This window comes from Streptopelia decaocto (assembly GCF_964273445.1).
Source record: "Streptopelia decaocto genome assembly, contig: HAP1_SCAFFOLD_2391, whole genome shotgun sequence".
In the NCBI taxonomy this organism is placed as follows: Eukaryota; Metazoa; Chordata; class Aves; order Columbiformes; family Columbidae; genus Streptopelia; species Streptopelia decaocto.
The window spans coordinates 1-11,623 of NW_028114954.1; the positions used below are offsets into that span (position 1 = coordinate 1).

The window sequence follows — 11,623 nt, forward strand, 5'->3', positions numbered from 1 at the left end:
GGGGGGCCGGCAGCGAACCCCGTCTCGGCGTCTTTAATTAGGTCGTTAATTAGCGTGTGGCGGTGAAGCTCTCGTAGGTAATGAGGGGGTGTTTTAATTAAAGGGGGGGGGACACCCCCACGCCGCCGCGGGGTTTTGCACATTCATTGTTCAGCCGGCGGGCGCGACGTCATCGGCCGCGACGCTCGTCCCGCCGAAACCACGGCGGGGGGGCGGGGGGGACATTGGGACATTGTCCCTGTCACCCTGGGGGGGGGACCTGTCACCCTGCGGGGGGGGTTTGTCACCCCGGGGGGGGACAATCGGTGGGGCCGGCGTCACCCCCTGATTCCGATTGTCACCTGCAGGCGGAGCGCGAGGACGAGGACCCCCCCAAAATGAAAGTGGATCGGACAAAGCTGAAGAAAACCCCCACGGAGGCGGTGAGGGGGGTGGGGACGTTGTGTTTTGGGGGGGGGGACACACTTTGAAAAGGGGGGTGGGGACATTAAGTGACATTTTGTGTGTCCCCCCCCCAGCCGGCCGACTGCCGGGCGCTCATTGAGAAGCTGAAGGCGTGTGGGGACGAGCAGCTGCTGGTGGAGCTACAGCAGATCAAGACATGGAACATCGGCAAGGTGCAAACGGGGGGGTCCCCAACACCTGGGGGGGGTCCCCAAAACCCTGGGTGGGGTCCCCAACACCTGGGGGGGCCCCAAAATTTAAGGGCGACCCCAAAATCTTAAGCGGGGCGGGGGGAAGGTGATGATAAATCAGCACAAAGCGGTGCTGAGGTTGTCACTGGATTATGGGGGTGATTTGGGGCGGCTTTGGAACCCCCCCCCAAAACAGGGGGTACCCCAAATTGGCCTGAGGCCTCTCAAATATGATGGGGGCCCCAAATTTTGCAGCCCCTCCCTCCCCCAAATGTTGGAGATGTGCTTTCTAGAATGGGGGGGCACCCCTGTTGCTTTTTAGCCTTTCTCAAAATATTTGGGGTGCCCCTGTTTTCCCAGACCCCCCCCAAGTGGCCCCATTTTCTTCCAACCCCCCCCGGAATGGGGGGAGACACCCCAGAGCCCCCCAAAAATCCCTGGGGGGGTCCTCAAATTTCCATCATCCCCCCAAAAAAGGTGACACCCCAATATTCCCCCTTATTCCAGTGCTGTTGTCCTAAACCTTTTCATTCTTAGAACCAGAAAATCTCATGCAGACCCCCCCAAATTCACCACAGCCCCCCTAAATTTTTGGGGGTACATCCCAGAGCCCCCCCAGACACCCCGGGGGGGGTCCTCATATTTCCCCCAACCCCCCCCAATAAGGGCCACCCCGATTTCCCCCCCACCTCTGGTGTTACTTGGCTCCTTGTTTAGTGTCTCATGGAGCCCCAAAACTTCATAGGGACACCCCACATTCCTCACAGCCCCCCCAAAATGGTGAGGGGACACCCCAGAGCCCCCCAAAACACCCGGGGGGGGTCCCCAAATTTCCCCCCAACCAGTAACTGCTGCCAAACACCCCAAGTTTCCTTTCTGAATCAAACACCTAAACCTCTAATGTGGCTTTAGATTGAACTTTAAGCCCCCAAACATTGCTCTGACCCCCCCAAGAATATCAGGGACACCCCAGGGCCCCCCAAAATACCTGGGGGGGTTCCCCTATTCCCCTTCAACCCCCCCAACTATTAATTGATACAAAACTTCACCCAATTTTCTCTGCTGGGTCAAAGTGCTAAAGCTCTGAGGTAGCTTTAAATTGAACTTGAAGCCCCAAACATCACTCTGAGCCCCCCCAAAAAACATCGAGGTGCCCCTCACGACCTCAAAATACCCTGGGGGGGTCCCCCTATTCCCCCCCAGCCCCCCACCTATTAGTTGGTGCAAAACATCCCCCTAATTTTCTCCCCTGGGTCAAAGTGCTAAAGCTCTAAGGTGCCTTTAAATTGAACTTGAAGACCCAAACATCACTCTGACCCCCCCAAGAATATCGGGGACACCCCAGGGCCCCCCAAAACACCCTGGGGGGGGTCCCCTATTCCCCCTCAGCCCCCCAACCAATAACTGGTGCCAAACAACACTCTAAGTTTCCCCCCTGAGTCAAAGTGCTGAAGCTCCAATATGGCTTTAAATTGAACTTGAAGCCCCCAATTACGTCTCTGACCCCCCAAAAAACATCAGGGTGCCCCTAACAACCCCCAGATCACCCTGGGGGGGGGTCCCCAAGTTCCTCTTCAACCCCCCCAACTGTTAATTGATACAAAACATCACCCAATTTTCTCCCCTGGGTCAAAGTCCTAAAGCTCTAAGGTGCCTTTAAATTGAACTTAAAGCCCCCAAATACCTCTCTGACCCCCCCAAGAATATCTGGGACACCCCAGGGCCCCCCAAATCGCCCGGGGGGTCCCCCTATTCCCCCTCAGCCCCCCAACTATTAGTTGGTGCAAAAAATCCGCCTAATTTTCCCACCTGAGTCAAAGTGCTGAAGCTCCAGTGTGGCTTTAAATTGAACTTGAAGCCCCAAACATCACTTTGACCCCCCCAAAAATATCGGGGACACCCCAGGGCCCCCCAGAACACCCGGGGGGGGTCCCTATATTCCCCCTCAGCCCTCCAACCATTAGCTGGTGTAAAACATCCCCCCAATTTTCTCCCCTGGGTCACAGTACTAAAGCTCTAAGGTGCCTTTAAATTGAACTTTAAGCCCCCAAACATCACTCTGACCCCCCCAAGAATATCGGGGACACCCCAGGGCCCCCCAAAACACCCGAGGGGGGTCCCTATATTCCCCCTCAGCCCCCCATATTCCCCCTCAACACCCCAACTATTAATTGATAGAAAACACCACCCAATTTTCTCCCCTGGCTCAAAGCGCTAAAGTTCTAAGGTGCCTTTAAATTGAACTTGAAGCCCCCAAACATCACTCTGACCCCCCCAAAAAACATCGGGGTGCCCCTCATGACCCCCAAATCACCTGGGGGGGTCACCCTATTCCCCCTCAGCCCCCCAACTATTAGTTGGTGCAAAACATCCCCTAATTTTCTCTCCTGGGTCACAGCGCTAAAGCTCTAAGGTGCCTTTAAATTGAACTTGAAGCCCCCAAACATCACTCTGACCCCCCCAAAATATCGGGGACACCCCAGGGCCCCCCAAAACACCCTGGGGGGGGTCCCCCTATTCCCCCTCAGCCCCCCAACTATTAGTTGGTGGAAAACATCCACCTAATTTTCTCCCCTGGCTCAGAGTACTAAAGTTCTAAGGCGCCTTTAAATTGAACTTGAAGCCCCCGAACATCACTCTGACCCCCCTAAAAACATCAGGGTGCCCCTAACAACCCCCAAAATACCCTGGGGGGGTCACCCTATTCCACCTCAGCCCCCCAGCTCTTAGCTGGTGCAAAACATCCACCCAATTTTCTCCCCTGGGTCACAGTACTAAAGCTCTAAGGTGCCTTTAAATTGAACTTTAAGCTCTCAAACATCACTCTGACCCCCCCAAAATATCGGGGACACCCCAGGGCCCCCCAAAACACCCAGGGGGGTGTCCCCCTATTCCTCCCCAGCCCCCCAACCAATAACTGGTGCCAAACAACACTCCGGGTTTCCCCCCTGAGTCAAAGTGCTGAAGCTCTAAGGTGCCTTTAAATTGAACTTTAAGCTCTCAAACATCACTCTGACCCCCCCAAGAATATCGGGGACACCCCAGGGCCCCCAGATCACCCTGGGGGGGGTCCCCCTATTCCCCCTCAGCCCCCCAACTATTAGCTGGTGCAAAACATCCACCCAATTTTCTCCCCTGGGTCAAAGTCCTAAAACTCTAAGGTGCCTTTAAATTGAACTTGAAGCCCCCAAACATCACTCTGACCCCCCCCAAGAATATCAGGGACACCCCAGGGCCCCCAAATCACCCTGGGGGGGTCCCCCTATTCCCCTTCAACCCCCCCAACTATTAATTGATACAAAACATCCCCCAATTTTCTCCCCTGGGTCAAAGTGCTGAAGCTCTAAGGTGCCTTTACATTGAACTTGAAGCCCCCAAACATCACTCTAACCCCCCCAAAACATCTCGGGGCGCCCCCCCGCCCCCCCCGCTCCCCCCGCAGTGCGAGCTGTACCACTGGGTGGACCTCCTGGACCGTTTCGACGGCATCCTGGCCGAGGCCGGCCGGCCCGTGGACACCATGGCCTGGCTGCTGGTGTGCGACCGGCCCGAGCGCCAGCAGCTCAAGGCGCTGCTGCTGGCGCTGCTCAACTTCACGGCGCTGCTCATCGAGTACAGCTTCTCCCGCCACCTCTACAGCTCCATCGAGGTACCCCCGCTCCCCTTTAACCCCCCCAACCCTCATTATCCCTCGTTTAACCCATTTCATCGCTTTCCCGCAGCATTTAACGACGCTCTTGGCCTCCTCGGACATGCAAGTGGTGCTGGCGGTGCTGAACCTGCTCTATGTTTTCAGCAAACGCTCCAATTATATCACGCGCTTGGGCTCCGACAAGCGCAGCCCCCTCCTCTCCCGCCTCCAGCACCTGGCTGAGGTCAGTTTTGGGGTCCCCCCCCACCCTGGCTTGTTCCCCCCTTTATTTTCACGCTTGGAATCATTTTTGGGGGGTGTTTTCCCGCAGAGTTGGGGCGGGAAGGAGAACGGCTTTGGGTTGGCCGAGTGCTGCCGGGACCTGCACATGCTGGTGAGTGAGATTTTGGGGTTCTCTGGGGTCCCCCCAAGTTGTTTTATCACTTTCCAGGGTCCCCATCGCTGTCCTGTATCCCCCCGTCACCTTTTGGGGTCCCCAGTATAGTCCTGTGTCCCCCTGTCACCTTTTGGGGTCTCCAACATTGTCCTGTATCCCCCCGTCACCTTTTGGGGTCCCCAACATTGTCCTGTATCCCCCCATCACCTTTTGGGGTCCCCAACATTGTCCTGTATCCCCCCATCACCTTTTGGGGTCCCCAACATTGTCCTGTGTTCACTTGTCACCTTTTGGGGTCCCCAATGCTGTCCTGTGTCCCCCTGTAACCTTTTGGTGTCCCCAACATTGTCCTGTGTCCCCTTGTCACCTTTTGGGGTCCCCAACACCGTCCCATTCACTCTCAGTGTCCCCAACGTTGATCCTGTTCCCCCCTCGTGTCCCCAAACCCCATCCTGTCCCCTACTTTGTGTCCCTGGGCCCGATCCTGTCCCCCCTTCATGTCCCCAAACCCGATCCTGTCCCCCCCTTTGTGTCCCTGGGCCCGATCCTGTCCCCCGCTTTGTGTCCCCGCACCCAGTGCCGTCACCTTCCCGTGTCCCGGGTGTCCCCAAACTTGACCACGTCCCCCCCCCCCCCGTCATGTCCCCACATCCCATCCTGTCACCCACCCCAGGGGAGGGGACACCCCCGGCCCCTCCCCGCTCACCCCAATGTCCCCCCCGTGCAGAAATACCCCCCCAGTGCCACCACCCTCCACTTCGAGTTCTACGCTGAGCCGGGCGTTGAAGTGAAGGTGGACAAACGGGTGAGTCCGGGGGACATCGGGGGACATGGGGGGACCCCCCAAAACCCCCCAGCCCCCCCCCTTACCCCCCAAAACCCCACAACCCCCCCTTACCCCCCGATTCCCCCCATAGGCCACCAGCACCACCCTCCACTACATCCACATCGAGCAGCTGGACAAGGTGAGTTTTGGGGGGGCGCAGCATCAATTTGGGGGGGCCCTGCTTCAAAAGGAGGCTCCTCCCCACTTTGTACCCCCTTATATTGATCTCTGCACCCCTATATTTATCTCCGCACCCCCATATTTATCTCTGCACCCCCATTTCTTTTATAACCCCCCCAGATTTCAGAGAGCCCCTCGGAGATCATGGAATCCCTCACCAAGATGTACAGCATCCCCAAAGACAAACAGGCGAGTGGGGCAAAAACGGGGGGGCACCCCAACATTTTCGGGGTCCACAGTGCCACAAGGGGGTGGCACCACCCCCTAAAATCCTCCCTGACCCCCCCCAAATGTTTCAACCCCCCACAGATGCTGCTTTTCACCCACATCCGCCTGGCCCACGGCTTCTCCAACCATAAGAAGCGACTGCAAGCGGTGCAAGCGCGGCTGCACGCCATCTCCATCCTGGGTACGGGGGGGTTTAGAGCTAATTAAGGCTTTGTTTTAATTAAAGGGGGGGTTATTTGAATGATGAGGAGCTTTTTGGGGTGACCCCCCCCCCTCCTTGTTTTTTGGGGCAGTTTATTCCAACGCGCTGCAGGAATCGGCCAACAGCATCTTGTACAACGGGCTGATCGAGGAGCTGGTGGACGTGCTGCAAATCACCGACAAGCAGCTCATGGTGGGGACCCCCCCCAAAATAACCCCCCAGCCCCCCCCAAAACAACCCCCCAAGTAACCACTAAAGCCCCCCCCAAATATCTCCCCCAAATAACCCCCCGTTCCCCCCAAAATCAACACCAATCCCCCAAAATAAAGACAAACAGCTCATGGGGAGCCCCCCCAAAATAACCCCCCAGCACCCCAAAATAGCCCCTCTGCCCCCCACAATTACCCCTCCCAAAATAAACCCCCAGCCCCTAAAATAACCCCACCGCCCCCCCCCCCCAAATAACACCCCCCCTGATATTTTATGTCCCCCCCCTAATATTTTATGCCCCCCTGTAACATTTTATAGTCCCCCCCCAATATATTTTATGGTCCCCTGCATAATATTTTTTATGTTTCCCCCCATAATATATTTTATGCTTCCCCCCCCCCAAAATGTATTTTATAATGTCCCCCCCAAATGTATTTTATAGTGTCCCCCCGCCAATATATTTTGGGTCCCCCCCAATATATTTTAGGCACCCCCCCATAATATTTTATGCCTCCCCGTAATATTTTATAGTCCCCCCCCTAATATATTTTATGGTTTCCTGCATAATATATTTTATGTTTCCCCCATAATATACTTTATGTTCCCCCCCTCAATGTATTTTATGGTGTGTCCCTCCCCAATATATTTTAGGTCCCCCCCAATATATTTTAGGTCCCCCCCCATAATATTTTATGCTCCCCCCTATAATATTTTATGCTCCCCTGTAATATTTTATAGTCGTCCACCTTAATATATTTTATGGTCCCTTGCATAATATACTTTATGTTCCCCCCTCAATGTATTTTATGGTGTGTGTGTGTGTCCCCCCCCCAATATATTTTGGGTCCCCCCCAATATATTTAGGTCCCCCCCCATAATATTTTATGGCCCCCCATAATATTTTATAGTCCCTGCATAATATATTTTATGTTTCCCCCATAATATATTTTATGTTCTCCCCCCAATATATTTTAGGTCCCCCCCAATATATTTTAGGTCCCCCCCACCATAATATCTTATGCCCCTCCCCATAATATTTTATGCCCCCCTATAATATTTTATGCCCCCCCATGATTTTACCCCCCCAAGTCACAAACACACCTGGTGTCTCCCAATCCCATCCCCTCCTTACATCCCCATCCCCTCCAACCCCCCAACACCACCCCCCCTAATATTTTAACCCCCCCCCCCATTCCCCCCCCCCCAGGACATCAAGGCCGCGTCCCTGCGCACGCTCACCTCCATCGTGCACCTGGAGCGCACCCCCAAACTCAGCAGCATCATCGACTGCACCGGCACCGCCTCCTACCACGGCTTCCTCCCCGTGCTGGTCCGCAACTGCATCCAGGCCATGATCGGTGAGCCCCCCCCCACCCCCCCGTGATGATTTTGGGGGGTGCTTTGCATCATTTTCACCCCATTTTGCCCCCCAGACCCCTCCATGGAGCCGTACCCCCACCAGTTCGCCACCGCGCTCTTCTCCTTCCTCTACCACTTGGCCAGTTACGACGCGGGCGGCGAAGCTTTGGTGTCGTGCGGCATGATGGAAGCGCTTCTAAAAGTAACCGCCTCCCCATTTTTTGACCCGGTTTCACCATTTTGGGGGTTTTTCAGCTTATTTTGGGGTCTCGTCTGGCAGGTGATCAAGTTCCTGGGGGACGAGCAGGACCAGATCACGTTTGTGACGCGCGCCGTGCGGGTGGTGGATCTCATCACCAACCTGGACATGGCGGCCTTCCAGTCGCACAGCGGGCTCTCCATCTTCATCTACCGCCTCGAGGTGCGGCCCCCCTTCATTTTGGGGTCCCCCCCCCTCGCTTTGGGGTCCCCCCCTTCCATTTAGGGTCTCCCCCTTCGATTTGGGGTCCCCCCCCTTCGCTTTGGGTCCCCCCCTTCATTTAGGGTCCCCCCCCTTCCATTTGGGGTCCCCCCCTTCCATTTGGGGTCCCCCCCCCTTTGCTTTGGAGTCCCCCCCTTCCATTTGGGGTCCCCCCCCTTCCATTTGGGGTCCCCCCCCTTAGTGCGGGTCCCCCTGTTATTTTAGGGTGTCATTTTGGGGTCCCCAAACGCTGTCCTGTGTCCCCCTGTCACCTTTTTGGGTCCCCAACACTGTCCTGAGTCCCCCTAAAATTGTTTTCTCTTACCACCTTTTGGGGTCCCCCTGTGTCCCCCTGTCACCTCTTGGGGTCCCCAACACTTAGTTTGGGGTCCTCCTGTTATTTTAGGCTCTCATTTTAGGGTCCCCAAGAGTGTTCCGTGTCCCCTTGTCACCTTTTGGGGTCCCCAAGAGTGTCCTGTGTCCCCCTGTCACTTCTTGGGGTCCCCAACACTTAGTTTGGGGTCCTCCTGTTATTTTAGGGTCTCATTTGGGGTCCCCAACACTGTCCTGTCTTCCCTTGTCACCTTTTGGGGTCCCCAAGAGCATCATGTGTCCCCTTGTCACCTTTTGGGGTCCCCAAGAGTGTCCTGTGTTCCCTTGTCACCTTTTAGGTCCCCAACACTTAGTTTGGGGTCCCCCTGTTATTTTAGGGTCTCATTTTGGGGTCCCCAAGAATGTCCTGTGTCCCCCTGTCACTTTCTAGGGTCCCCAACACTGTCTTGTGTTCTCTTGCCACCTCTTGGGCTCCCCAACACTGTCCTGTGTCCCCTTGTCACCTTTTGGGTTCCCCAAGAGCATCCCGTGTCCCCTTGTCACCTCTTGGGGTCCCCAACCCTTACCTTGGTGTCCCCCCCCGTTATTTGGGGTCCCGGGGGGTCTCACCGGCGCCGTTTCCCCAGCACGAGGTGGATTTGTGCCGCCGCGAATGTCCCTTCGTCATCAAACCCAAAGCTCCGCGTCCCCCCGCGGCCGCCGCCGCCGCAGCCACCGTCCCCGAGGGCGAGGACATGGAGACGGACATGGAGGGTGAGGACGGGGACGCCAGGGGGGGCGCCGCCCCCCCCGCTGCCGCCTGTCCCCCCCCCGATGTCACCGTCACCCCCGCAGTGCCGGACGTCACCATGGAGAGCAGCCCCGGCCCCTCCGCCGAGCCGCGCCAGGACCCCCAAAACGCCGCCGCCGCCCCCTCCCCGCGCGGCGGTAGGTGCCGCCCAACCCCCGGGGACGTCGGGGACAACGCCGGGGGGTGTCACATTGTCCCTTTGTGTCCCCCCCCCGTTTTTAGGGGTCCAGTGCATCCCCCAACGCGCCGCGTTGCTCAAATCCATGCTGAATTTCCTCAAAAAGGCCATCCAGGACCCCGCCTTTTCCGACGGAATCCGCCACGGTGGGTGCCCCCAATGTCCCCGATGTCCCCAAGCCCTGGGGACACACATACCGTACCCCCAAACCCCCCATTTCACCCCCAAACCCCCCATTTCACCCCACAACCTCCCAATTCCTCCTCAGTTCCCCCGGTTTTGCCCCCAAAGACACTTACTTCACCCCCAAATTGCCCCGTTTCACCCCCAAATCTCCCCCCATTTCACCCCCAAATCCCCCTCTACCCCCCCATAGACCTTCTTGTCGCCCCATATGGACCCTATACCACCCATATGGACCCTGTACCCCCACCATATGCCCCCTCTAACCCTCATATGCCCCCTGTAACCCCCCATATGCCCCTTATACACCCCTGTATCACCCCATAGGGACCCTATAGCTCCCTGTGCCCCCCAGCATGGATCCTATATGCCCCCCATGTTACCCTTATACTCCACATATGCCCCCTGTACCCCCTTGTATGGCCCCGTAGGGACCCTATACTCCCGTATACCCCCCTATAACCCCCCCATATTACCCCTATACCCCCCCATATGTCCTGTATATCCCTTTATATTGCCCCACAGGGACCCTATAGCCCCCTGTCCCCCTTCATATGTTCTCTATAAGCCCCCATACACCCCCCATATTACCCCATACCCCCCTTATGCCCCCTATAACTCCCCATATTACCCCTATATCCCCCCATACACCCCCTATACCCCCCCAATGTCCCCTATAACCCCCCATATTGCCCCCTATAACCCCCCACATTACCCCTATATCCCCCCATACACCCCCTATAACCTCCTGTGTTACCCTATACCCCCCAATGTCCCCTATAGCCCCCCATATTATCCCTGTACCCCCCCATATGCCCCCTATAACCCCTCACATTACCCCTATATCCCCCCATACACCCCCTATAACCCCCCGTATTACCCTATAACCCCCCACATTGCCTCCTATAACCCCCCACATTACCCATATACCCCCCATATGTCCCCTATAACCCCCTGTAGGCCCCCTATACCCCCCCCATATGCTCCCTATAACCGCCCATATTACTCCTAGACCCTCCTATAACCCCCCGTATTACCCCTAGACCCTCCTATAACCCCCCATATTACCCCTAGACCCTCCTATAACCCCCCATATCACCCCCATATCTCCCCATACGCCCCCTATACCCCCCATACGGCCCCTATAACTCCCCATATTACCCCTATACCCTCCTATAACCCCCCATATTACGCCTAGACCCTCCTATAACCCCCCATATTACCCCTAGACCCTCCTATAACCCCCCATATTACCCCTAGACCCTCCAATAACCCCCCATATCACCCCCATATCTGCCCATACGCCCCCTACACCCCCCATACGGCCCCTATAGCTCCCATAGCCCCCTCCTTGGGGGTCACCACCCCTCACCCCCCCCCATTATGGCATCCGCAGTGATGGACGGCTCGCTGCCCACGTCCCTCAAGCACATCATCAGCAACGCCGAGTACTACGGGCCCTCGCTCTTCCTGCTGGGTCAGTCGCACCCCAAAACCTCTTTTTGGGGGGGAACACAAACAATTTGGGCTCTTTCCTTATCAAAATTAGTTCATTAACACCCTTTAATTGTGTCGGCGCAGCCACCGAAGTGGTGACGGTCTTTGTGTTCCAAGAGCCATCGCTCCTCTCCTCCCTCCAGGACAACGGCCTGACCGACGTCATGCTGCACGCGCTCCTCATTAAAGACGTGAGTTAACGACCCCCCGCCCTACACAACCACCTCCTAATTAACCCCACTAATTAACGAGCGTCCCGCACAGGTGCCGGCCACGCGGGAGGTGCTGGGCTCGCTGCCCAACGTGTTCAGCGCGCTGTGCCTCAACGCGCGCGGGCTGCAGTCCTTCGTGCAGTGCCAGCCCTTCGAGCGCCTCTTCAAGGTGCTGCTGTCCCCCGACTACCTGCCCGCCATGCGGCGCCGACGCAGCTCCGACCCCCTCGGTGAGTCCCGTGTGTCATTTCACGCCCATTTTGGGCAAAAAACCGCCCGTTTGCACCCTTGGGCGCCAAAAA

The 11,623-nt window shown here is 56.7% G+C and overlaps 1 protein-coding gene across 1 annotated transcript; it reads left to right on the forward strand.

Moving 5' to 3' along the window:
- Window positions 1-57: 57 nt before the first annotated feature.
- On the forward strand, window positions 58-11,551 carry LOC309452993 (E3 ubiquitin-protein ligase HUWE1-like; the record flags this gene model as incomplete). Its single annotated transcript, XM_082077641.1, has 20 exons — window positions 58-77; window positions 348-422; window positions 519-617; window positions 4,078-4,284; window positions 4,358-4,510; window positions 4,598-4,660; window positions 5,391-5,468; window positions 5,581-5,628; window positions 5,790-5,858; window positions 5,979-6,078; window positions 6,191-6,291; window positions 7,517-7,667; window positions 7,743-7,870; window positions 7,949-8,089; window positions 9,088-9,214; window positions 9,296-9,388; window positions 9,474-9,575; window positions 11,009-11,089; window positions 11,194-11,300; window positions 11,374-11,551. Coding segments are annotated over exons 2-20 (2,071 nt in total), but the record flags the coding sequence as incomplete, so codon positions are not given.
- Window positions 11,552-11,623: the final 72 nt, after the last annotated feature.